The sequence below is a fragment of the Ovis canadensis genome, chromosome 8, assembly GCF_042477335.2.
Source record: "Ovis canadensis isolate MfBH-ARS-UI-01 breed Bighorn chromosome 8, ARS-UI_OviCan_v2, whole genome shotgun sequence".
NCBI lineage: Eukaryota > Metazoa > Chordata > Mammalia > Artiodactyla > Bovidae > Ovis > Ovis canadensis.
In genome coordinates, this window is record NC_091252.1 from 47,400,116 (window position 1) to 47,426,265 (window position 26,150).

The 26,150-nt window shown below is 33.4% G+C and overlaps 1 protein-coding gene across 1 annotated transcript in view; it reads left to right on the forward strand.

Moving 5' to 3' along the window:
- The window catches only part of ASCC3 (activating signal cointegrator 1 complex subunit 3), a 341,814-nt gene that overhangs the window by 251,709 nt on the left and 63,955 nt on the right, over positions 1–26,150 (forward strand). The window contains exons 31-36 of the mRNA XM_069599227.1: positions 6,758–6,895; positions 7,002–7,122; positions 8,265–8,397; positions 12,126–12,251; positions 17,957–18,068; positions 18,256–18,390. Coding sequence (XP_069455328.1) covers positions 6,758–6,895; positions 7,002–7,122; positions 8,265–8,397; positions 12,126–12,251; positions 17,957–18,068; positions 18,256–18,390 — 765 coding nt within the window. The remainder of the gene's footprint in view (positions 1–6,757; positions 6,896–7,001; positions 7,123–8,264; positions 8,398–12,125; positions 12,252–17,956; positions 18,069–18,255; positions 18,391–26,150) is intronic.

Genomic DNA, 26,150 nt, shown 5'->3' on the forward strand with positions numbered 1-26,150 from the left:
GAAAATCAGAGTATGGAAGATAAAAATTCCTTGGAACATAGTATTGTTAAACAATACTGTTAATTTGTTAATTCAAATTAATCGGCTATATGACATTGACATGACATTGAACATTATTAAGGAAATGTGCTAATTATAATTTTATCCAATACTTCAAAGTGAATTCATGAAAACTGCATAGGTGCACAGTAGGAGCACATTCATGAAAAATAGAACTGATGTTATTTCCACATGCCTAATGGGGGTTCCCAGGTGGCTCAGTGGTAAAGAATCCTCTTAGCAATGCAGGAGATGCTGGTTGGATCCCTGGGTGGGAAGATCCCTTGGAGGAGAAAAAGACAACCCTCTCCAGCATTCTCACCTGGAAAATTCCATGAACAGAGGAATTCCATGGAAGGCTACAATTCATGGGGTTGCAAAAGAGTCGGACACAGCTGAGCAGCTTGAGCACGCATGCATACCACATGCTGAAGGAATTTTTTGATGCTTGAAAATTTTTCTCTTTTTAAGCTAAACATAACTCACCCAACTACAGTACAAGTAAAGCCTTCATAGATGAACTCTAGGTTTATACCAAATCATCACAAGTTCAGGTTTGGTGGAGTTTCTACTACTGACATTTTACTGTAGTTTTCTTTGATTCATTTGCTTTTTCATTCAACATATACATACTGACCTCTTCCTACAGGTAAGAATTCAGCACCAGGCTTTGAAGATGGATGTTGAGATTTTTGAAAATCAGAAATTAAGTTGACTGTAATGAGGGTAACCATATTTTCAACTTAAAGGATCTGTTTTATCAAATTAAAATAGGTTTAGTTCATGATACAAAAGTCCCATCCCACATGCTTTCTATTTTGATCAAGCTTCAGACCTCTTAAAGTGAAGTCGCTCAGTCATGTCTGACTCTTTGCGACCCCATGGACTGTAGCCTATCAGTCTCCTCAGTCCATGGAATTTTCCAGGCAAGAGTACTGGAGTGGGTTAAGGACCATCTAGTACAGAAGACTATTAGGCTAAGAATGTTAAGTATCAAAACAGACATTATCTACAGATTTGCTGAGCATTGGACATTTGAACTGAGTTGGGCCTCATGGAATGTTTGTGTAATTAAGAGCAGCTTCAAGATAGGAGACTTTTCTTTTTTGTTTTGTCTTAGTTGATATCATATATGTCCTATTGACTAAAGAGGTAAAGCTCTTGTTATGCTTAGTAATAACTGATATATTTATCAAGTGCTTTAATCGTTCCCTAAAGGCTTACCTTATCCCATTTAATCATGAATTCTGGGAGGATTGCTCCGGTTATCCCAGTTTTACAGATGCAGGAACTGAAAACTTAAAAGAATTAAGTGACTTACCCAATAGCACAAAGCAAGGGAGCAGAGCATAGGAGCTACAGATCAGAATGGCTGTCTCAGAGTTGTGTTTTTTTATTGCCCTGCATAGTTATGGAAGCATGGACAACATGCTGTCTAGAGAAAATGGAAAAGTCAAAGTTGGGGGGTGTGTCTTTTGATAGGGATGGTAGCTAAAATATCAAATGCAAGCAACCAAAAAGAACTGTGCCATTTTCAATGAGAGGTGATAGTTTAGAGAAGAAGATAATTGTAAGTATTCTTCATTTTGAGCATAGGAGAAGAAATCAACAGTATAAAAGAAATTTGCAAATCATCTGTATAGAGTTTCCCAGCTGTGTGAGTCTGGGATATTATTCATGATTTCACATCTCACCTATTTTTTTCATACTGTTTAAAACAACGAGGTCTAGCCCTCAGCCAAGTGGATGATGTCATTACTTCAAGTAGGTGCTTGAAACACCCCTCATTCGTGTGGTGGTTAGAGGGTGGCATTGTGGTTGAGAGCATGGACGAGATCCTGGCTTCCTAGGTTCAGGACTGACTACCCGCTGCAAGCTAGTGACCTTGGCCAGGTGTTTCACTTCGGAGCTCATCCTTCAATCTATGAAAGGATGATAGTAATCCTATCCCAACAGGATTCTTGTAAGGATTAAGTGTATTAGTATATTCAGTGTGCTCAGGACAGACCTAGAACAGAGTTAAATGTTCAGTAAATGTCATTACATTGAATAGCACTTTTTTAAACAGATATTCTTTTGCTGAAAGCTCTGTGGTAAAATTTGATCATATATTCATAATCTTTTATTTGTGATCCTTCACAGATTTAATTCATATTAATAGAGTATTTGTTTGCTTAAAATTATGCTGCTTTATATTATAATGCTGTAATGTCCCTTTTATCAGCTTTCTCTGTATTTTGGTTATCTTTTAACATTTATTTATTTGCTGACTTACTTGGCTGCCTCGGGCCTTAGTGGCAGCATGTGAGACCTTTGCTGTGTCGCGCAGGATCTTTTGTCGCAGCGCACGGACTCTCTAGTTGTGACAAACAGGCTTAGTCATTGCAGCCTGCAGGCTCAGTTGCTCTGCAGCCTGTGGGATCTCAGGAATCAAATCCATATACCCTACATTGCAAGACAGATTGTTAACCACTGTACCACCAGGAAAGTCCCTCTCTGCATTTTATGAAAATGAATTTCTATGAAAATGCTCTCCAAGAATGTTTTGAAATTTGCACTCACCAAAAATTGAAATGAGCATAAAATATATGTTCAGAAATTAACAGTGTGAAAGTGTTAGTCCCTCAGTCATGTCTGAGTCTCTTTGCAACTCCATGGACTCATCAGGACCCACCAGGCTCCTCTGTCCATGGAATTCTCCAGGCCAGAATACTGGAATGGGTTGCCATTCCCTTCTCCAGGGGATCTTTCCAGCCCAGGGATTGAACCCAGGTCTCCTGCATCGCAGGCAGATTCTCTACAGGCACTCAGCCACCATGTGAAGCGCTTATACTGGGATTTCCGACCAATAGCATAGTGAATTAAGTTGGAAACGTTAATAAAGAAAAAATTAAAATATCTCACCCTATAGCCCAGTTTTGATACTGCTATTAATCAGACTAAACGAAAAGCAAACATTGAAAATAATACTATGTTTATTTAGCAGATATAGCAAAGATTTGTATCGTATTGTTTAGATTTCATTTACACATTTACTTCTCATATAATTAATTATATTTAATCATTTATAAATACATTTGTATATTAACAGTATGGTAAATTACTTTGAGGTGTGGTTGTTTTGGGTCTCAGACAAGGCACAAGAGAATATGTTCTGAGGTGTATCAGTAAAGTTTGAAAACTTACTACCTTTAATTAATTTTATTTTTAAATTTTTTTCATATTAGTAGATCAAAAGAATGTTCTAAAGTGTTTCCTTTATTTTTGTTTTTCCCTTTTAGTCTGTAGGATGTATCATAAAGAAGTGTATTTTAAGAATAATAGTAATTATGAGGAAATGTTTTAACTTCATTTAACATCTGTGCCAGATGTGATGTATTTAATTATTTTTTTAAAAAGAAAGTGTTTGTAACTTTCATTACTCTTCTGTGTGGTGCATCTTTTATTGAGTGTTTTATACAATTGATAAGCATTATTCAGTGGCATATGGTCTGAGTCTGACGTGCTTTGAAAAGAGTACAGAGTTCTGATAATGAGGATTCTGTGAAAATGGGAAAACCAGCACAACAGATATGCTTTGAGAAAGTATGGGTTTTTAGCATCTTGAAACAATATATCACACTCAAAGGGACAGAACTGGGCTGCACAATCTGTTAGCTCATTCTTGTCCAATCTGGTCTCCTCCTTTCTTTTGGAGCCAGCATTGTCATCAACTCACTGAATTATATTCTGACTGGAATGTATTTCAGGCACAGAGTAATGTATCTACTTAAATGGAATCCTATCTTTCTACAAAAGCTTTTTGAGTATAATAAATTTAAAATATAAAAAAAAATTTCTATTAAGTTAAAGTAATTGGTTCAACAGTTTACATATGTGCCTCCTCCCCCACCACCCTAAAAAAAAGAGCACTACTTAGAGGAGCACAGATCTGTTTTCCTTTTATTTTTAATATTGAAAAAAAAATTTTGGTTTCACTAACATATAGTCAGACATATTTCAGAGACTGTTTATTGGAAAGATACCTGTGCCTTACAGCAATTGTTACTTGAACAGAAGTGAACTGTGGCATTAAAACTTCCTCTAGCAAGGAGTTTTCATTATGATTATTCTTTTCAAAATTCTATAGCAGCCTTTCTGACAAGAATTAGGCCTTAATGTCCTGTGACATCCAGTGAATGTAATAAATGAACTTTCTCCTAAGCATCTAAATGGTACTAACTGTCCTTGAAAAATTTAAGACAATGGTAATTCAGATATTTTTTTGTGAGGCTCAATTCTCTCATGGAACCAGAATTAAGAAAAACTACTATATAGTATTCAAGATCACCCAGTCTTTTAATTTGAAGTATAACGTGTTGTACAAATGAATTGAGTATTACTTTAGAGCTATATTACTTTATGTAAAGAATTGTGTTATCATTTTTGTAAAGTCATAAGCACAATGCCTGATACTTAGTAAGTACTCAACAAATTATACATATTATCATATTTAAATTCCTAAAAAATTTTGTTCATTGTGGTTTTGATCAAGATGAAATTAAGTGTAGCAATAAAGATGCATATAATCTAGTCAGAAATTATATTTTCAAATTTAAACAGGCTCTCCTAGTAATATTTTATGCTTATTGGTTGAGTAACATTACTATAAATTTTGCTTTTTTATAATGTACAGATAACTCAGAATTCATCCATAGTAACCATGAAATAAATGAAGTTGTTTTTTGTGATTGTCCTCATGAGGATTTTAGGTCTTTACCAGTTCAGATAGGCAAATAGTTCTTTTTAATGCATTGATTTATGTGAAAATGGGGGCAGAGGAATGAGAAGCAGCTAGGCTTCCCTGATGTAGAAGGACAAGATATTATTGCCTCGTCAACCCTCCTGCCATAGGACTCTTCCTCTTTCCTGTGGTAAATTGTATGTTATTTTTTCGATGTGATTGGCATTGCCATGGAACACTGCAAATTATACAAGTTATAAATATACAGTGATATTTAAGATGTAAAACTGAAAAATCCCCAAACTAATTGTCAGAGCTTGAATATCAGCGAGTTAATTCTTGATAGCATAAATTGAAGCTATTTTATGCAGTGAACTATTGAACAAAAAAAGGATAATAGGCTGTCACTTGAGAATGGCTAACATAATTTGTGAGACAGGACAGCACCTTTCTTTATAGCATACATTTGTAGTCAGTATTTATGCTAATACATTTCCATATTCTTGCAAACAGTTTATAAAGAAAATAACACAAGAATACCAGGTGACTACACTGTGACTGTGAAACAGAACGAATTGTTTATACATTGCATTCAATTCAGAAAAGTGGATAAATGACATTTCTGATGTATATGTTAATAAAATGTTACCTAGTCTATGCACTACTTCTTATACATTGATAATTATTATAAAGTGAAACTTCATCTTTCTTTTTTTTTTTTTTTTTTTGGAGAATTGGTATAAAACAACTTTTTCCCAAAAAGAAAAACTAGTGAGTTTTGTGTAAAAAAAAGGATTTGTTCCCTTTGCATAAAATCTGTGTTGCATTAAGTATTTTCCATGTAGAAAATGGAAAGTGATTTCTATCACTATATTCTGAGAGTATTTATAAAATATGAGTTTCAGAAACTATTTGTACATATAAAATTCAGTGACCTAAACTGAGGCTGGAAATGCAATCTGTTTTACAATGCAAAACATGGAATGTATGAGAATTCTGAATAAAATCAAATTAGCATTTAAAATAAGTAAGGTAAAGAGTTACTTAACCAAATAAAATAAATAAGAATTACTTAATATTGCTAGAATATTTGATGGACTGTTTAGAAAAAATAAACTTAGATTTCTACCATACTTTCTATTACAAAATAAATTACAAGTTAATATTTAAATGTAAAAATAAAACTATACCAGAAGTTAAAAAGAAATAGTGGGTGCATATATATTTGATCTCAAGATGAGGCAGTTTTCTAAGCAAGAAAACATAAGGCCAATTTAAATTTTTAGTCCATAAAGTAAAAATAATTAATATATAATAAACTGTAAATTTAGTATTATACATATAAAACTGGGTGAAAGTTTATGATAATTTATTAAAAATGAAACATTTTTTTAAATGAAATGAAAATGAAATGAAAAAATGAGAAGTATTTAATTGAACTGTTGATCAAAAACATGAGAAGTAAGTAAAAGTATATACCAGGTTGGTTTTTTAAATGAAGAAGCTGAGGCATAGAGAGGGTATGTAACTTGCCACCAGGTCACTAAGTTCAATGAGAAAGTCTAAATTTGAATGCTTACTCTTTGGTAAGACTATAACTGATTTTTTCCATTAATTTTTTGTCCTTCCAAAATTTTTATTACTGAGCCAAAAAATAGAAGTCTTTTCTGTAACAAGACAAACAGACACTGAAACATCTTTAGGCAATATTGCATCCCTTTTAATAGTTGTGACTCATTAAGGGGTAATGAGTACAGATTTTTTTTCCTTGATACATAAAAATAGGATTGATAGCATTTAAATTTTAATTAATGTAGGCTATACATTCTCACTAAGCAGATATTCTTTTCAGCTAATTTAACTTTAATCATTACTGCAGATGCAGCCTAGATTTTTATGCCCATAAGAATTAAAAAACAAAATTAACCAAATATAACCTTATGAAAAATGTAAAGCTCGTGCACCTACAACTTGTAGTTGTGTTTTTATTTGCAGATGGAGAATATCATTGGAACAATAAGAGATTCCAACCTGAAGCTGACACTTGCTTTTGGAATAGGAATGCATCATGCTGGGTTGCATGAAAGGGACCGAAAAACAGTAGAGGAACTATTTGTAAATTGTAAAATTCAGGTATTTTTTTTTCCCATGAACAGACATTTAAAAGTGACTTAAAAAAAAAAAGTGACTTGAAAGTTCTGTTTTAGTTAGAAGTAAGATATTATCTTTTCTTTTTTAGGTTCTTATTGCTACAAGTACATTAGCCTGGGGTGTAAACTTTCCAGCTCATTTAGTAATTATTAAGGGAACAGAATATTATGATGGAAAAACACGACGATATGTGGATTTTCCTATTACAGGTAATATTTTTAAATTTACAAATACATTAGACTTCTGTTTTAGTCTTAATAATTTGAATTTGCATGAATTAAAGTTTAGAGAATTGGTCACATATGATGAGCAAATTGTAAATTTTTGTTCCCAGTAAAAATATAACTCAAAATGTTGAGCCATTTTTACTTTTACTTATCTAATTTGTTAATGAATGTCAAAAGCGCAAGTAATTTTTTTTAATTAAAAAGAGATAAGTACCGATTAGTAGCTATTAGTGACTTTCAGTGTGTGTGTGTTGTTTAATCCTGTCCAACTCTTTGCTATCCCATGGACTATAGCCCACCAAGCTCTTCGATCCATGGAATTCTCCAGGCAAGAATGCTGGAGTGGATAGCTATTCCCTTCTCTGGGGGTCTTCCTGACCCAGGGATCAAACCAGGGTCTCCTGCATTGCAGGCAGATTCTTTATCGTCTGAGCTACCAGGGAACCCCCATAAATTATAATTAAATATTATGTTTAATTTTAAATCTTCTTCAATAGACATGATTGTTTTCATAGGATTTCTAGAACCAAAGCACTTGTTGCTGTAATTCGTACAAGTCAATTAATGTATTTTAAAACCTGATAGAATATTTTTAGTGAGTTTTGAACAGGGTAATATACCAAATGAATATTTTAACTCAGTTAATGCATAGAAGACCTATATCATTTCTCAGTGATAATTTATGTCGGAGACTCCTGCAGTATAAAAGAAAAATTTTATACAGTGGGTGAGTTGAGGATGAGGCTAAATGGATCCCTTATCATAGGTAAAAATAATCAAATTACCCTGCTAAAGAGGTTTTTCTATGTGTTTTATTTTTTTCTTATTGGATTATAGTAGTTATAACTCTTAAATGTCATGTTTTAAACATTTAACTAAAGGAACCTTTGATCTTTCTTACTTTTACATATACTGCCAGACTCTTCTGAGGACTCAGTTTTCTGCCTTAGTGAATTGGTTATTAAATTATTAGAAAACTCTGTAGTAGGCATAAGAGATAGCATCCCTTGTCTTAAAATACTCTCTTTCTTCTTTTCTGGTATTGCAGAAGCATGCCATAATCCATCAATATTTTTTGTGCTACATGCCACGTTGCAAAACACCTCTTGTCCTCTTTTTTATAGATGTGCTCCAGATGATGGGGCGTGCTGGGAGGCCTCAGTTTGATGACCAAGGCAAAGCTGTAATTCTGGTTCATGACATAAAGAAAGACTTTTACAAAAAGTTTCTTTATGAACCTTTCCCAGTAGAATCAAGGTAAATTTTGCTGTAAATTAATTTAAATGGATTATGTCTTAGCAGGTTGATGTTATTATGCTTACGTTTTATTAGATAAAAATCAGTAAAACTAATAGTTCAGAAGAATTATTTGAAGTGAAACAATACATTTATCACAATAGGATGACATTAAATTATAATTTTCACTAAAAAACAAAGCTGTTTAAAAGAAGCAGTGAAGTGCTTTGTTCAGTCATGTTGACTCTGGAGCCAGAACACTTAGGTTCATATCTGAGGTCTCCACCACTTATTTGCTATCATCCCTTTGACAAAATGGACAATGCAAAGAAATAGAGGAAAACAGTAGAATGGGAAAGACTAGAGATTTCTCAGGAAAATTAGAGATACCAAGGGAACATTTCATGCAAAGATGGGCACAATAAAGGACAGAAACCGTGTGGACCTAATAGAAACAGAAGATATTGAGAAGAGTTGGCAAGAATATACAGAAGAACTATACAAAAAAGATCTTAATGATGGCAGAAAGCAGAGGAACTAAAGAGCCTCTTGATGAAAGTGAAAGAGGTGAGTGGAAAACCTGGCTTAAAACTCAGCATTCAAAAATTAAGATCATTGCATCCAGTCCCATCACTTCATGGCAAATAGATGGGGAAACGATGAAAACAGTGACAGACTTTATTTTCTTGGGCTCTAAAATCACTGCAGATGGTGACTGCAGCCATGAAATTAAAAGACGCTTGCTCCTTGGAAGAAAAGCTATGACAAACCTAGATTACATATTAAAAGCAGAGACATTACTTTGCTGACAAAGGTCCATCTTGTCAAAGCTATAGTTTTTCCAGTAGTCATGTATGGATGTGAGAGTTGGGCCATAAAGAAGGCTGAGGGCCAAAAAATTAATGCTTTTGAACTGTGGCATGGGAGAAGAGTCTTGGGAGTCACTTGGACTGCAAGAAGATCAAACCAGTTAATCCTAAAGGAAAACAGTCCTGAATATTCATTGAAGGGACTGATGCTGAAGCTGAAGCTGAAGCTCCAGTACTTTCACCACATGATGTGAACAGCCGACTCATTGCCAAAGACCCTGATGCTGGGAAAGATTGAAGGCAGGAGGAGAAGAGGATGACACATGGTTGGACAGCATCACCGACTCAATGGACGTTAGTTTGATCAAGCTCTGGGAGATGATGAAGGACAGGAAAGTCTGGTGTGTTGCAGTCCATGGGATCACAACGAGTCAGACATAACTGAGCGACTGAACAACAACTTTGACAAAGTCTTTGCTCATTTCTCAGCAAAAAATAATCTTTTCTCTGTCAGATTTGTACATTTTCATTCTTAACATATATCACTTGCTACTTTTTATCACTGTCTTCTTAATATACTGAACTTCATTTACCATATTCTAAATGCAAAGGATAAAACACATTTCTCATTTATACTGTAAACAGTTATTGAGATTTTTTTTACTGTGTTAGAATTTCTACTAATGTTCACTTTCTTAATTTGGAAAATATAAAAATATTTAATATGTGGGAGATAGCTTATCCTGTGCTAAGAGAAAATTTATGACCATAAATATATATTTTAAGAGAAAGAGGGAAAATGAATTATCTGAATATCCATCTCAAGAATTTGAAAAAAAATTAGCAAATTGAACTCAAAGGAGAAGATAGAAACATAAGAAAGAATTAATGAATTAAAACCGAATATACGTTAGAAAAAAATATCAGCAAAGCCGAAAGTTATCAATAATATTGATAAACCTTTAGTCTGGTCAAGAAGAAAGAGACAAGGAACAACACAATATCAGGAATCAAAAGATATGAAAAAATTTTAAATAATAAAATATTTGAAAAAATTTATGCAGATTTTTAAATTTTATATCAAATGGTGAAATTCTTTTTAAAAAACCTTACTAAAACTGACACAAAAAGAAATAGAAAATTTAAATAGTCTATCAAAGCAATTATATCTGAAATTTAAATCATTCCACAAAGAAATTTTCTGATCCAAACATTTCACTAGTGAATTCTTTACAACATTTAAGGAAGAAATTGAACATGAACTCTTTTCTACTCTATAATAGTAGAAAAGATAGGAATATCTGCCAACTTACCTTATGAGATTAGAATAACCTTAATACCAAAACCTGATAAATTTACCAGAAGGGAAGGTAACAGAGCTGTGTCTCTCATGAATATAAATGTAGAAATCCTATATAAAACTTCAAATCAAATCTAGTAATGTATAGAAAGATAACATATTACAGCTAATTACAATATTAAGTGCAAAGACATTACTTGAAAATACCTGAATATAATTCACTGTATTAGCAGGAAAAACATGAGAAAAATTATATGATTATCTCAGATATTTTAAAAAGTGTTTGATGAAATTCCACACCCATTCATAATAAAAACTGTTAGCCAACAAATATATAGGGAAATGTTCTTAATCTGATAGAGTATCTACTAAAAATCTACCTCAGATACCATAGTCAAGGGTTCAATATTAAATGCTTTCTCTTAGAGATAGAAAATTATACAGGGATGTTGCTTTCACCACTGCCGGTAATTAAGCATTGTGCTAGAGACCTAAGCCAGTACATTAAGGTAAAGAAAAGCGAAAATACTTTTTGAGCAAGAGGAGTGACTAAAATACACAAAGAGAAGACTTCTGAGGCAGTGGGAATGCTTGATCTTGGCGTTGGTTACACAGATGTGTTCACATTGTGACTATTACTTGAGTTGCATGTATATAGTTTATGTAATTTTTTCTGTGTATACTTCAGTAAAAAATGGATTAAAAATTTAAATATGCACATTTGATGTAATATTTTATCTTCTATAAAATATATATACAGGAGTTATATATTAACTTCTCTATTAATGAGCATTCAGAGTTTCTAGTTTTCTCTCTTACATATATTGCTGCAGTAAAGGGTTTTGCTTCCCTATCCTAAATTTTGAAAGTTTCCCTAACAGGTGATAATGAAAAAGTGAAATTGCTGGGTCATAGTGATTGTTCACATAGATAATATTGCCAAATTGCCCTCCAAATTAACTATACAGATTTACACTCTGCCACTGATGACTGGAGAGGAGTATAGCAACTTTTTTTCATTCAGTTTATTATTACCTTTTCCTCATATCCTTAAAAACATCCTTGTGGAAGCTGTTTTTAATACTACATATTATTCCATGTATCATAATTTACATGTTTTTTTCCTTTATTGGACAATACTTCCCTTTTTTGTATTTTATATAAGAAACTGAAATGACCACTTTGTTGTGCCAATATTTCAGTGCATCTGATCATCGCTATATTCCACAACACCTAGTACCTTTAATATGACTGAACTTAATATTCACTGAATTAGTGAAGGGAATATCCTTGCACCAACATAACTATCCCCCATTTCCTACCAACTCCTCTATCCTCTGCCTCAGTGTTATTCCATACTTACTCCAATGCCCTAGAAGAAAATTCTGCTCTCCAAGGCGTGTCATCTTTTGTCTACTCTCACGCTGGCTCTCATCTTCTTCTTGATAGCTCCCTTCCTATCAGCCTGTGTTTATTTGCACCCAGCAATTCATTTTGCCAAACTTATATACAAAGTATATAAATTACAGGAAACACATTTGTCCTATATCTTGGAACATCAAATTCGAGTCTAGACTATGTGTTCAAGTGTTTTTCATTTAATTTTCATGTATGTTTCCCATGTCTTATTCACTGTGTAGTTTGTTAGGAGTGCTGTCTGACCATTTAAATGCAGAGATTGCTGGTGGTACAATAACATCTAAGCAAGACGCAATGGATTATATTACCTGGACTTACTTTTTCCGTCGTCTTATCATGAACCCCAGGTGAGCAGAGGACTATTATTTATCTTTATCGTTCTTCTCTAAGGATCCTTTTTGTATTTAAAACGCCACCTGCCTGTGGAGGACCCAAAATATTTCACTCCATCTGCTCTCCATCAAGTAGAGTCTCATTTCTCCACCAACCTTCTGAATGTTGCCACATGGACTTCCTACCATCATTTCAAATTCAGCATGCCTAAAACTGAATTAATCATATCTAAACATTTGGCTCAAATCTCACTTTCTTAATCAGAAATTAAATATATTTTTTTGGAAATGGAAAGTAGATATGGTTTACTTAGTAGACATAGGATAAGTGGTGACATTTGAACAAAGATTTGAAAGAGGTGAGAAGGTTGACCACGTAAATATCTAGTGAACAGCATTTCAGGCCAGGGGGACAGGAGAGGTTCTAAGGCAGACATGTCTGGTGTGATGAAGGTGCAGCAAAAAGAATATGTAGCTAAAGTGAAATAAGTGGGGTGTGTGGAGAGTAGTAGGAGATGAGGTTAGGGATTGTGGGTGGGTGATCAGTGGTCTTACTAGTCTTATGAGGCCTTCGGCACCCATGTAAGAACTTTGATTTCTATTCTGGGTGAAATGAGAACCTTTGTTGGTTTTTGATCAGAGGACTGACAGTATCTATCATATCATTAAGAAGGCCAATCATAATCATAAATGTTATAAATAATTTGAACTTCCCTGTTGAAATGTAGAAATTCTCAGATTAATTTTTTTAATATCACTAAAAAAATTTTTAAGCAACATTTCAAATCAAGAGAAAGGGCCCAAATAAAGTTAACAATTTGCATATTTTACTTATCTGCTATAGTCGTGCTCTGCAGTTTTCTTTCTAACTGGCCCTAATATCTTTTTATTGTTGTCTGTGTTAAAAGCCCCTATCCACAAAGCCAGAGCAAAGAAAAGCACAGGAAATTGGTACACTTTTTCCACTTACTTTTAGATCTGGTAAAAGTTTTAAGAAGGCTACAATCATTGTCTCAAATGAAGAGCTTGTATTATGTGTAGTTTTAATATATACTTCATACTTCCTGTCATTCAGTGCCATAAATTGAGATTTGACTTTTCTTTGGGTGGGAGGGGCTTGTCTACACACTTGTATGCATGCATGTATGTGTGACAAGGAGAAACTGAAGTTTATTTAAAAATTGAAAGAGCAAGCACCACTCCTGAAATACATATAGATAAATAAATATCACCCAATTCTCCAACCCTCTTCATTTATTCATATCACTGTAAAGTGTCCACACCACACCACCACCCAAAATAAAATTTATGTTGAGAAAGATTTCAGTTCCTGGGTGGTTCTCTGTATGTCTATGTATATTTTTTATGTTTTGATATGCATATGTGTGTATATATGCAAATATATGTAAATACATATAAAGATATATATTTATAAGGTTAAATATATATGTAGATACAGACATATGTATACATTAGTTTGTTTAAATATATATAAACACATGTATTGGTGCATCATGAAATATAATATATTTCAAATTGAGTTCTGAATTCAATTTGTATGTTCAATTTTACTCTCTGTTTTCCCCTGAGAAAGCTTCTAAATATTTCTAGGGGAAAAAAATGTTGTGGTAGTTTCAGCTGTCCCTGTAACCACTTCCATTATTTGTGTCATTATTACTGCTGCATAATCTGAACATAAAAAAGCATGGTGCTGTAACAAATGACTTCTCAGTACTGACAGTTATAGCAGCAGCATTTCTATACTGATGAAAAATTTCCCAGCGAGATCTCTGGCCAGGTTTACATAAACCAAACAGGAAATGACTGCCACTATTCACATTAAATCCAGACTGTTTGGTGTGGCTTTATCTATGTTTTACATTACAATAAAATCTCTCTTTTTCAACTGGTAAACTTTCATTCTTTTTAAGGTTGGAAAAGATAATGAGGTTTCATGTGAGGTATTCTTGTTTATCTTTTGATAAGATCTTTTAAAGTTAATTTTTTAAGCTTGTTTTACTTTTTGATTCCTTAAATGTAATCAACTTTGTAAAATTTTATGATAGGGAGAGGTTTGTTTAAACTTTTTCCCAGCGGACTGCTAATAGAAGTAGCCTGTCTAGCCCATGTGCTAGATGCTGTCAGTATCAAACTGCCTTTGACTTTCACACCTCTCAGGGGACTAGTAATTGTTGTGTTCAAACAGCCTGTAATTGTGATCCCGCTGGCTTTCTCAGTACGCTTCTGGCTATTAGAATCATTAAACAACTCAGCACCTGTTAACAGCATTGTAAATATTCAACCCTGCTTGTGTGCAGGTTGAGTCCAATATAGAGAAATCTTACAGAGCTCAGCCTCGTAAATTACAGCCTCTGACAAGTCAATTATTGTGAAACTGGGTTTCTCTGTGAAATAAATGAAATACCATGCTGACAAAAAAGGTAGGCTGTCTGTTTAGAGCAGAGAGAAGATAATGACTTGATGATTCAATGCAGTGAGCTTGAAACTACATTGTATCCTTTATCCATAATTAAACAGTTGTATAATATTTCTGTTTTAATAACCAATAAATTATAAATTTTCTACTGTGGTGAGTGCAACATGAAAACAAACCTTTTTACTTAGCAGTTGCATGCTTTTTCAAGCTGGTGAAGTGATTATTAAAATTAATATGTAATTTTTAAGCTAAATGCTTATAATTATTTAGGCTAGAAATTGCATGGTTACTAAACGTTCACGTGTTAAAAACAAAGGCCATATAATGCTACTAATGAAGATTATGTAAATATAAGCTCCATCCTTTATTCACAAAAATGTGTCAGAATATACTCTCTGTCAAAATTTTATGGGATCTAAAAAATGGATATGAAAATTTTTATATAACCTTAGAATCTCAATTCAAATATTAACAAAGAGTAATAATACTTGGTATACATCAGTGAAGTCATCACTAGCAAAATTATATGCATTTTACTATTTGTGTTGGCTGCATAGGAGAAAAGTGTTTTTACTATTATATTCAACAATGTAATATTTAAACTAGTACTCTCTGTTTTTAAAGTTGTCACTTTTAAAAAATAAAGTTAATCACTTACATATGCCAGAATATCTGAAGAAAACAATTTTAGGGATTTTGAAAATTCTTGATAACCCCCATATGTAGTAAGGATAAAAGTTTCAATATTGAATGTATTGAATGTCAGTTCAATTACTTAAATTGAATTTTTCATTTCTCCTCTTATACAGGTCAATAATGTTGATGAGCATGTTGGAAAAAAACAACTATATTAAGAAATTTATCAATGGAAGTTTTTAAAGTTATTCTGCTCCAAAAATGCTATTAGTTTTTAGCAAGTTAGATTATGAATAATATTTTACTGTAGTCATTAGATAATTTGTTGGAGTCTCAGAGTCATGATTTTACTTAATTTTTTTTTGAAACTCATTATAAATGTTTAAAACATGTTTATCCTGACTCTACTTTATCTGAATAAAAGCCACAAAGTAGTTTAAAATATTTTCCAATAGATTTGAATAAACAAACTTCAGATGGGATTTTAGCCCATCACAATATATCATAAATACATGAAATAGTGAATAAAATAAATAATTTTAAAAGAATCATTTTTAGAGAAAAGTTTTTATCATTAATCATTTTAAGTATTATTTTTAAGTATACCAAATTCATTAAAAATTAATTAAAATTCATTAAAGCATAATATGTGGTAAAGTTGTCATTCCAGTTATCTTTATATGGGAATGTCTGTGATAATCTGTAGCAGCAACCATGAGATTTTTTTGTTTTCTAATAGCCTAATAAACTTATAGATGAAATGGAATCACAACTTTTCAGTTTTCATGGTAATATTGTTTTCACAATGTCTTCTTTCTGTAATTTTAATTGCATAAATAGCTTGATTTGTGTTCTACAAATAGTACTACTTATTCAGTGTCCTGGACACATTTTTGCTAGTTTTCATCCAGTTAGATATATTTTATCAATGTTGTATTAGTCCAGACAGCTGACAATAGCTGAAAATTTATAGGCTTAGCAAGCCAAAAGAATGTGAAATATAAAGTAAGCGCTTACATTGCACAAAGTCTGGCTGATAAATTTCATTTGTTGGGAAAAATATAAAAGAGAAAAAAAATTGTTAATAATTTGAAACAGCTTTGGGGATCTGTCTCTTTTATGGAACCTTGAATGTCCAGAATATTTATTTTTACCTCTAATGCAGTATAAATTATTCTAACTATATGCTTCTCAGTCATAATTCAGAATAAAGGAAGTATTTTGTAATGGTTTCTAATACTGGTTTTTCACCTTCACATATGGCTGGTTACATTTTGGTTAAATTAACAACAGCACTGATCTAGCTGGTGTTTATCTGTTCATTGATAAATATTGCTTCATTTGGGATTATGAAAAGAACTTTTCCAGGAAAGGCAATAATTTCTCTACGGACTAAAATTTAAACTAATTCTCTTTTATAAGAAAATCCTTAGCATTTAATTATGATTTAAATAAATAACCTATTATTAATCCACACTCAATGGAAACTCTTATCTTTGAGGGTACCTAAATATTTGGGCTAACTACTCTTTCTAATGAAAATATATTCTGCCATGATTTAAATCCGGCTTTTTGTGTTTTTAAATAAATTTTTATAGTATTGACCCCAACTGTTTCCCTTGGAAGACAGAAAATCACCATACTTGGCAGGCCTTAAGGCCTCTCCCATTTGAGATTGTTAACACTTTCTTCCCCAGGCTCTGACGATCCCCTTCCTGCTGTGGCTGCTGCTAAGTCGCTTCAGTCCTGTCCGACTCTGTGCGACCCCTTCCTAGTCCTATACAGATGTTAGACCTTCTTGTTGGTGTTTCAGTATTGACAGTCTGTTCTCTGAGGCTTGTGTCCTTGATTTGGATGGAGGTAGGGCATGTAATTCTCCACACTGACTAGGGAACGGGATTCACCCAGCAGGAATTAGCAGTCTGCCATGACTGTGGGGATGGTCCCTCACCTCTTGGATCTTTTCCCAGGCACAGATTCCTAGTAATCTTAGGGATTTGCCAAAAACCTCTTGGAGTTACAGGGAGGAGCATTAAGGTGAATTGCATGTCCTGAAATTTTTATGTAGAAGGTATATAGAGCTGAACCTGTATGTTTTCTGTATAGGTAAGCATAGTTAGAATGCTTTTTTATTAGCCGGAAGATGTTCCTTCTAATCTTTAGAATATTCCTTAAGGGAACAACAATTGACCAAATTTCCTAAAAGAACTTATCTACTACCCAAATCAAGTTATTTGAGTTTTTTAATGTTACTCCGGATGAGTTTTACATATAAAAGGGAATTATATGTTTATATGTAATAAGCTTCTTGCCGCTTCTGAATCTAGTACATAGATTTAGTTTGCTGTAGATGCATAAACTGAAATAGTTTTAATGCTGGAAAATTAGTGTCTTTTTAATGTGTTGCTGAATTTTAACTGCTTGTCCTTCATATTTTGAATGTATTGCCATTCTTCATCAGTATCAATAAACTCTAGTATGAGGATTTTTATCTGTAAGGTAGAAATGACAATTGCAGTTGCTTTATTTCTTTGATTTGCTATAAATGGATTTTCTTTTTAAATTCTGAAAAGAACAAAGTGAAATTGAAGTGACAGTTTTAACAGGAAATATTTTGAAACAAATAATGACCTTGCTTGTTTTCTAGCTACTACAATTTGAGTGATGTGAGCCATGATTCTGTGAACAAGTTTCTGTCCAATCTGGTTGAGAAGTCCCTGGTTGAATTGGAACATTCCTATTGTATTGAAATTGGAGAGGTAAGACTGGGTCATATACATTCCTACTGAAAAGATTGCCCAGCTTTCTAACAATAGGGCTTTTGCTAATGATAGTCAAAAACTGTAATGAAATGTTGCAATAGCAATGTGCAGTGTGAATTATTAGTATTATGAATATATTTATTGTACTTTCTATTTACATTACTTTATCTTTCTTCTTAAATAGGATAATCGGAGCATTGAGCCTCTGACATATGGCCGCATTGCCTCTTATTACTATTTGAAGCACCAAACAGTTAAAATGTTCAAGGAGCGTTTAAAACCTGAATGTGGGACTGAAGAATTGCTTTCAATTCTAAGTGTGAGTTTCATATTATTGCATTGTTTTTCATATAAAGGGATTATATTTTATATATGTTATACCTTCTCTGTTAATTTGAGTCTTAAACTGTTGCCTTCTAGTTCCTCTTGAGATTTGGCAGAAACTTTATGAAGTTTGTTGCTCTGTCAAACAAGATCACTACAAAGCAATATATCTGGGCCAAATTCCCCATGGATAAGATGACCACGTAATTTATCATCCAAATTTGAGTCAGCCTGAGAATGGAATCTGGCACTATTAATATTTAAGCCAGGATAATAGTTATAAACTGGGCTGTCCTCAGCAGCCAGGTGATTACCCTATCCTTCAGTGTAATAAGCTTTGTGAATTATAGTTGAAAGCTTTTCTTATTGCTTTTTTGAGGAATTCTGTGGAATCCATGATATTGCTGAAGTTTTTTAACATAAGGATTCACTTGATTAAGTTCTCTTAGAATTAATGCCAGAAAAGTTAACTCCTCCCATCCCCCCCTTTCAAGAAAAAAATATGAAGTCAGCTTTATCACATGGTAAAAAATTATACTCTGCCTTTTTTTTTTTTTTTTTGCCAGGAATCTGTGAACTAAATTTAATACTGAAGTTAAAATTACTATTAGTGGTATCTTCTTCACTTCTTTCCTGCATATTATATATGTATTATTTTTTTTCTTTGTTGACTTTATGTATAATAATTTACCATAAAACTTTGTTGGCATATTGATTGGGATCCAGGAGATAGTGAAGGATAGGGAAACCTGGCGTGCTGCAGGTCATGCAGTCACAAAGAGTTGGACACACCTTAGTGGTTGAACAGCAGCAGCAAATATTGTATTTTACCCCTCAGGTATGTTGGTACTTTTTTAAAACATTAAGACCCCTTGGACTATAATGTCTTTAAGGCTCTTCTCTTATAAAGTCACCAAGTCTGCTGTAGTTCACTTACTTATTAGCTTTTTTCCTACCTTTCATATTGCTTTATCATTCTCAGTAGACGTCAGTATCCTCACAATTTTCCAATGTTTCAGCTTTTTCCCTTTGAGAAACTAGGGTATAGCTTTCTTGTGTGTTACAGAGCCACATACAATGTAGTGAGTCAGAAAATATTTGCTAACGAATTGATGGATGGGTGGATGGATCCTGTATAAATCAGTTTCCTATTGTTTGCGCTATAGAAATGAGAGGAGGATTAAAGTATATGAGACAAAAAAAATAAAAAATAAAGTATATGAGACAGCTATCAAAAAATTATTTTTTGTCAAATTAACTCATTTCTGAGATAAGAATATTTTTTAATTAAGAATTTCTTTTAGATTTCTAAGAATAAGATTTTTTTTATCATTTTCTAGACAGATTCATAAAAACAAAATTAGGGGAAAGACAGTAAAATAATGATTTCAGCCAGCATCTTAAAATCTATTAGGTTTAAGAATATAATGTTTCTTTCATATTTACCTACATTGATGTATTTGCCTAATTTAGTATTTAAAAGTGCTTGGAAATACATAATAATAGATAACACCTTTGAGCACTTTTCATGTGCCAGACACTATTCTAAGAACTTCACATTGATAAACATTTAATCCTAACAGCAGTCACTAATTTGAAATTGATAAAATCTCATTATTATTCATGTTTTAAGGATTAACCAACTTGTCCAAGGTTGCACATCCAGTGAGTAGTTTGCAGTCTAGCACCTTAGTATAAGTTCTTAACCACTACCCTGTTCTGCCTCTCCTGTATGCGTGTGTGTGTGTGTGTGTGTGTGTTCGTCTCTCTCTCTCACACACACACACCCAGAGTGAGGTGGAAAATGCTGAGGTGGGAGGTCTAAAGTATATCCTGTTAAGACTAGGTACATATTGTTTCCATAAAGGTTTGTGAATACCATATACCTCTTACATTCTGTATCCTCTTCCACCCACGATTTGTGCATGTATGCTTAGTTGCTTCAGTTGGATCCACCAGTTTGCAACCACATGGACTGTAGCCTGCCAGATTTCTCTGTCTATGATATTCTTCAGGCAAGAATACTGGAGTGGATTGACATGCCCTCCTCCAGGAGATCTTCCTGATTCAGGGATCAAACCACCTACTACCACAAATGTATATAGTACCAAGGGAATTCAATCATTTTTCTCTTTTGTCTTTTACATAAAAAGACATTGATCAAAACAAGTGGTCTGTTCACATCCTTTCAGCATCCTTTTTCTTTCCAGTATCACACTGCCTAAAATGACGTATGCTAATCTCCTGGTATAGCTTTATTAAAATAGAGTCAACTCTTTTGTGAATAATAAGGAAAACGGATCATCTGCAAATGTATTTAAAGTAAACTACAGTATATTTACGTAGATGTTGTTCAGCAAACCCCCTTAATGATCTCCACAGCAACAATGATACAATGTCTTCATCCTATGGTGTTTGATCCAGGAAACTCGCAGCTTCTGCTCGGTAGTATCTAACTAAGTCTGTAATATTTAAGTGAGCCCTCTTTTTGAGTGAAGATGTTGGGGCATCAGGAGTATAGGACTCAAATGTAGGAAAACGAGATCTGTAGGTACTGCTTTTTTGCTAATTTCTTGTTCAGAAACTATTCTCTATGTATACGAGAACATAAGTATAACAGAGAAACATTAAATAATAAATCAGGATTGTGTCTGAAGTAATTATAATGCAATTTCTAGAAATCATTCTTTCAATGAGAAGTGTTTTTAAATATTATTCTGTGGCCACACGTGAGATTCCTAAGTGAGTCTCAACATAGTTTCATTATCACTTCCAAAACTGCATATTAAATCTCCTTGTGGTTTTGAAACAAGGAGAAAGAAGTGGTCAAGCGGAGCTATAGAGGAGAGTATGACAAACACAGGAAGGCAAAGAAAAACAGTGTGTGTGAAATCTTGTCTACCAGCACTGTTTTGTTTTTATAGTGTTTAATAATGTCACCTTATGTTTTTGAACAGTATTGTAATTTATTTGCTGTCAGCATCTTCTTTTACTTAGATACCGTCACTAATGTTTCTAAAGTCATTTTCAAACTTTTTTATTTTTAAAATTTAATTATTTTTAGGAGGAATTTTTAGTATTCCTGAAAAGATCACAACTGAAAAGCTTCTATTCTCTTGGGCATTACTTTGAATTCACTGTAGCATTTTCATCAGTTTAACTTTGGCAGTGCATAAAGTTTTCTCATTTTTTAGGCTACATATTGTATTTAACTTTCGGTTAAATTACATGCAGAAATTATGTTCATTAAGATTTTTATTTTAGGTGTTCTAATTATGTTCCAATGTGATTATTGTTTGTGCAGAGAAAACAAACTAGAAGGTATCCATAGAATGAAAAAAGAATATTAAAACATTCATTGACTTTTACCAGGCATTTAAAAACACATGAACCCTGATATCTCAGTTGGTAAAATATCCACCTGCAATGCAGGAGACCCTGGTTCGATTCCTGGGTCAAGAAGATCTTCTGGAGAAGGAATAGGCTGCCCACTCCAGTATTCTTGAGCTTCCCTTGTGGCTCAGCTGGTAAAGAATCCACCTGCAATGCAGGAGACCTGGTTCGATCCCTGGGTTGGGAAGATCCCTGGGTTGGGAAGATCCCCTGGAGAAGGGAAAGACTACCCACTCCACTATTCTGGCCTGGAGAATTCCATGGACTGTATAGTTCATGGGGTTGCAAAGAGTTGAACATGACTGAGCAACTTTCATTTCTGGAGAAGGGAATGGCAATCCACTCCAGTATTCTTGCCTAGAGAATTCCACAGACAGAGGAGCCTGGCGGGCTGCAGTCCGTGGGATAGCAAAGGGTCAGATATGACTGAGCGACTACATTTTCACGCTTTCACAATTTTATTGCCAATAGTTTTTCTTTCAAAACTAAAAAGAGAAAGCCATAGAATCAGATCATCTCATGGTATGCTTCCTTTCACAGTGTTTTTGGCCCCTAAAATTTCCCTCTACCAGTGTTCCATACCAAAAAGTTGACAGGTTTGGTTTTAAAAAATCCCTAACATTTAGGTACATGTGTACCCTGTCTTCTGAATTCTGTCCTTTTTGTCCTTTCCTCTGTCAGTAGGCTGGTTAGGGTCAGCCTGGTATTTTGCAGAATAGCATTTAGTATATTGACAATATCACCCTTTTGACAAAGGATGAGTTTAAAGATGAAAACTGAACTCTTCCAAATAGTAGAGCTAGGCTAAATGAAATTAAATATTTTAAGCATGTGATGAAATATGTATAATTTGGATGTTTATCTTTAATATTTTACTCTATTCAAGTCCATATTAAATTCCATCAGTCACATTTCTACCCACAGACTATATACTGATTCATCCAAAAAATACTTACTTTATGCCGATAATGTATAAGGCTCTTTCTAGGGGCATGAGATAGAATAGTGAACATTAGTGACAAACTCTGTGTATGTGTGTCTTAATGCACAGATAAACTATGGGCATGGAAATAAACTATGATAGACTTAGGTGTGCTCCTGACTAAGGTCCCCAGCACAATGTGATACTCCAAGAATCACAGCAAAATATTGTCCACCATGAAAAAGAGTCTCTAAAAACAAAATAGGATACAGTATTCTTCCTTCAAGTTAATCTCTTCCTGTGCATAAGATTTGCTATATACATTTCTGCTGGCCACACATCAAAAGAACATCATGGATAAAGTTTGAATGGGCCCGGGAGAGCTGCTCCAATGATGGAAAGTATATGATTGGAGCATTTCAGTCTAAAGAGGTAAAGGCTTTGAATCAGTTAACAAATATTAAAATCATGAACTGTAAGAATAGATTGTGAACACAGATAACTTTCATAATTAATAGGAAGCTCCATCTGATCTTGCAGGTAATAAACTCAGAGAATTTATTACTTCACTTGACAAATATAATGTAGGCCAAAAATCTATAGATTAAAAAAGGATTAGAAAATATTTACAAATGATAAAACTACTAACAGAACTAAAAGAGAAGATGGAATTTTGCATATCATATTTGGTATGGTAGATGCTGATCATTCAAGGATGAGGCTTAGATAAAAATGTATCGTCTGTATGGTATTTTTCTCTGGGTTCACCAGATACTTGGACTATTTTTTATCCTTCAGAATATATGGGGGAAATGAGGTGGTATTTGTTTCTCTGAATCTGACAGTCTGTTACACACTCAAGAACTAATTCCAGTTAATTATAACTTTATTAAATATAAATCTTTTGTTTTAGTCAACACCTAAAAAGAAAACACACTCCCACTAAAGTTTTTTTCTCTACTAACACCTCTTTTGAAAATCCCATTTTCGCCTATCTTCTTCCTAAGAAATTGAGCTGTTTTCTGGCTTACATTTTTAGATGTCATTGTCTTTTTTTTTTGTCTTTAAATGATAGTAAAATATTCTGTAAGGAGTAAAGATAGTAAAAATAGTAAAATAATCTAGGTGTAAAACTGAAGATTATATTGAGACTATTTCTCTTCACTTATTCTATGATAGCAACCCCATTTATTTGAATCTTGTCTTTTCAATATATTCATTAAATAATTATACCAACTACCTTTTATGAAGTGCCTACAACATGCCAGGCATTTAATATACATTATTTATAATACTCAAACACTTCGTGGTAAATGTTAATATTATGTAGAGAATGCTACTGATGTTTGATGAGGATATTTCAAATTTCCCCAGGTTTTATATGAAGTAGCTGTTTAGAACTCTTTTCCCTGCTCCTTACTTCCTCTCTTAGACATAATTTATCCTTATTCTATGATTTAATTCCAACTGTAAAAAAATTTTAAGTACTGAAATGTGATGGTAGATACTTTTTAAAAGTCAGTTAAGAAGCAGAATTACTTTTAAAATTATGTGTGACCTTGTAACGTAGACTTATAGGTTTTAAATGCAGATGTTAATTACTGGCAAAATAATTATTTCAACATTCCTTATTGAAAGTGTATATTTTAAGTTTTAAGCAATATGATGCTATTTGGAAAGGTTAGGTACTTTATAAGAACTCTTGCCAAGTTTTTTTTCTAACACCATGAATTAATAAGCTTCATAATTAAGGCAGCTGCTTCACACTTCTATTGTTAACCAATGACATTACATCTGTCTTGCTCCATTGATGCCCTCCTCCTACTTATTGAAGCATTTAGCAGTTTTGGCAACAGGGATTACATGGCATGGAGTAAGTAGTCTAATTAGATATAAGTGAAAATCCTGAGGGAAAAGGACCTTTAAAAAGTAATTTGAAGAATCTCTTAATGATGTTGGCACTGACAACCAAGTAGAGTAGAAAATGCCTGTCATCATGGCAAATAATGGATTGTGATTTGATATGTGCAGTGGAGTTTTAGAAGGAGCCGGTTTTAACAGAGGAATAGAATGAAGAGATTTCAAAGTTAGGGGAAATTTGAGTGAATTTTTTATAATATGCTTGCTATAGTGTTAATAGTTTTGAAAGAAAGCAAAATATGCCCCAAACGTATTCTGATCTAAATAAAACAAATGAATTTATTTACAAAACAGAAACAGACTTAACAGATATCAAACACAGGCATACCAAAGAGGAAACATGGCAGGGAGGGATAAATCAGGAGCCTGAGATGAACCTACACACATAAAAGATAGGTAACCAACAAATAGCTACTGTACAACACAGGGACATCTACTCAGTATTCTGTGATAACCTATATGAGAAAAGAATCTTAAAAAGAATGAATTATGTTTATAACTGAATCATCTTGCTGTATACCTGAAAGTAACACATTTTAAATTTTCAATAGATTGTTTTTAAAAAGATATACTTAGTTGTTAAGGTTCTAGTGACTACACTGAGACATGAGATTATATATCAAATATCCAATTTGAAAACTTGTAAGATTCTCATTTTTCCATGAAGCCTTGGATTTTGACTAAAATTACGGGCTTCATGTGTTAATGTAAAATTGAACCTTTCCAAATTTAGGAAAGCTCCAAAGCGATAAAATTTTGATATATTAATAAATTTCCAGGTTTGACAGTTCTCTGCACTGCTTTCTTTAAAAACATACTGGTTGTTTCTTTGCCCATATAGAGAATATTTTCAGTAATACAACATCTTTAATGCTTAAATTTTTGTTCTCTTTGGGACACAACCACAGATCTTTTGGTTGAAAATTACAAACGTATCTTTCTTATAAACTTGGAAAAATGAACAAGAGTTTTTTTCCTCAGGAAGAAGTTTTAAATGTGATAAATAAAAAGGACAAGCCGTATATGAACACCATTGGTAAGGAACCACACATGTAAAATTAGAGAGTTCATTAAAGGAAGAATGAAAGGGAGGAAAGGTTAACTGAGTAACAGTGAACATCACCAACCTCATGGCCTTCCATTTCCAAATAACCTCCTGACAATCGCAGGATCCCATCTGCTACTCTTTCTCATCTTAGTGGGGAAACCTAATGGGATGTCTTCCAGGGTTCGTGAGGAGAGCTTCCCTAACCTTCAGTCTGGGGAGCTGGTTGGCATCTTTGGGAGAGGCACAGATGGCAGATGTCTTTAAAAAAAAAGGTATCTGTCTACTTCTCTTGGTCTCTTTCCCTTGAGACATTCCCTATTCTCTGTTATTTCCTTAGCTTCTTCCTAGCTTTCCACACTTGCAAGGTTTTCTTAGCTCAGAAAAAACTGAAGTAAAGTTTTCCTGGTGAAAACTTTCATTTCTCAGATAGATCTGTTGTGATGTGGTAGATTCCTCTAATGAGTTTTAAGCT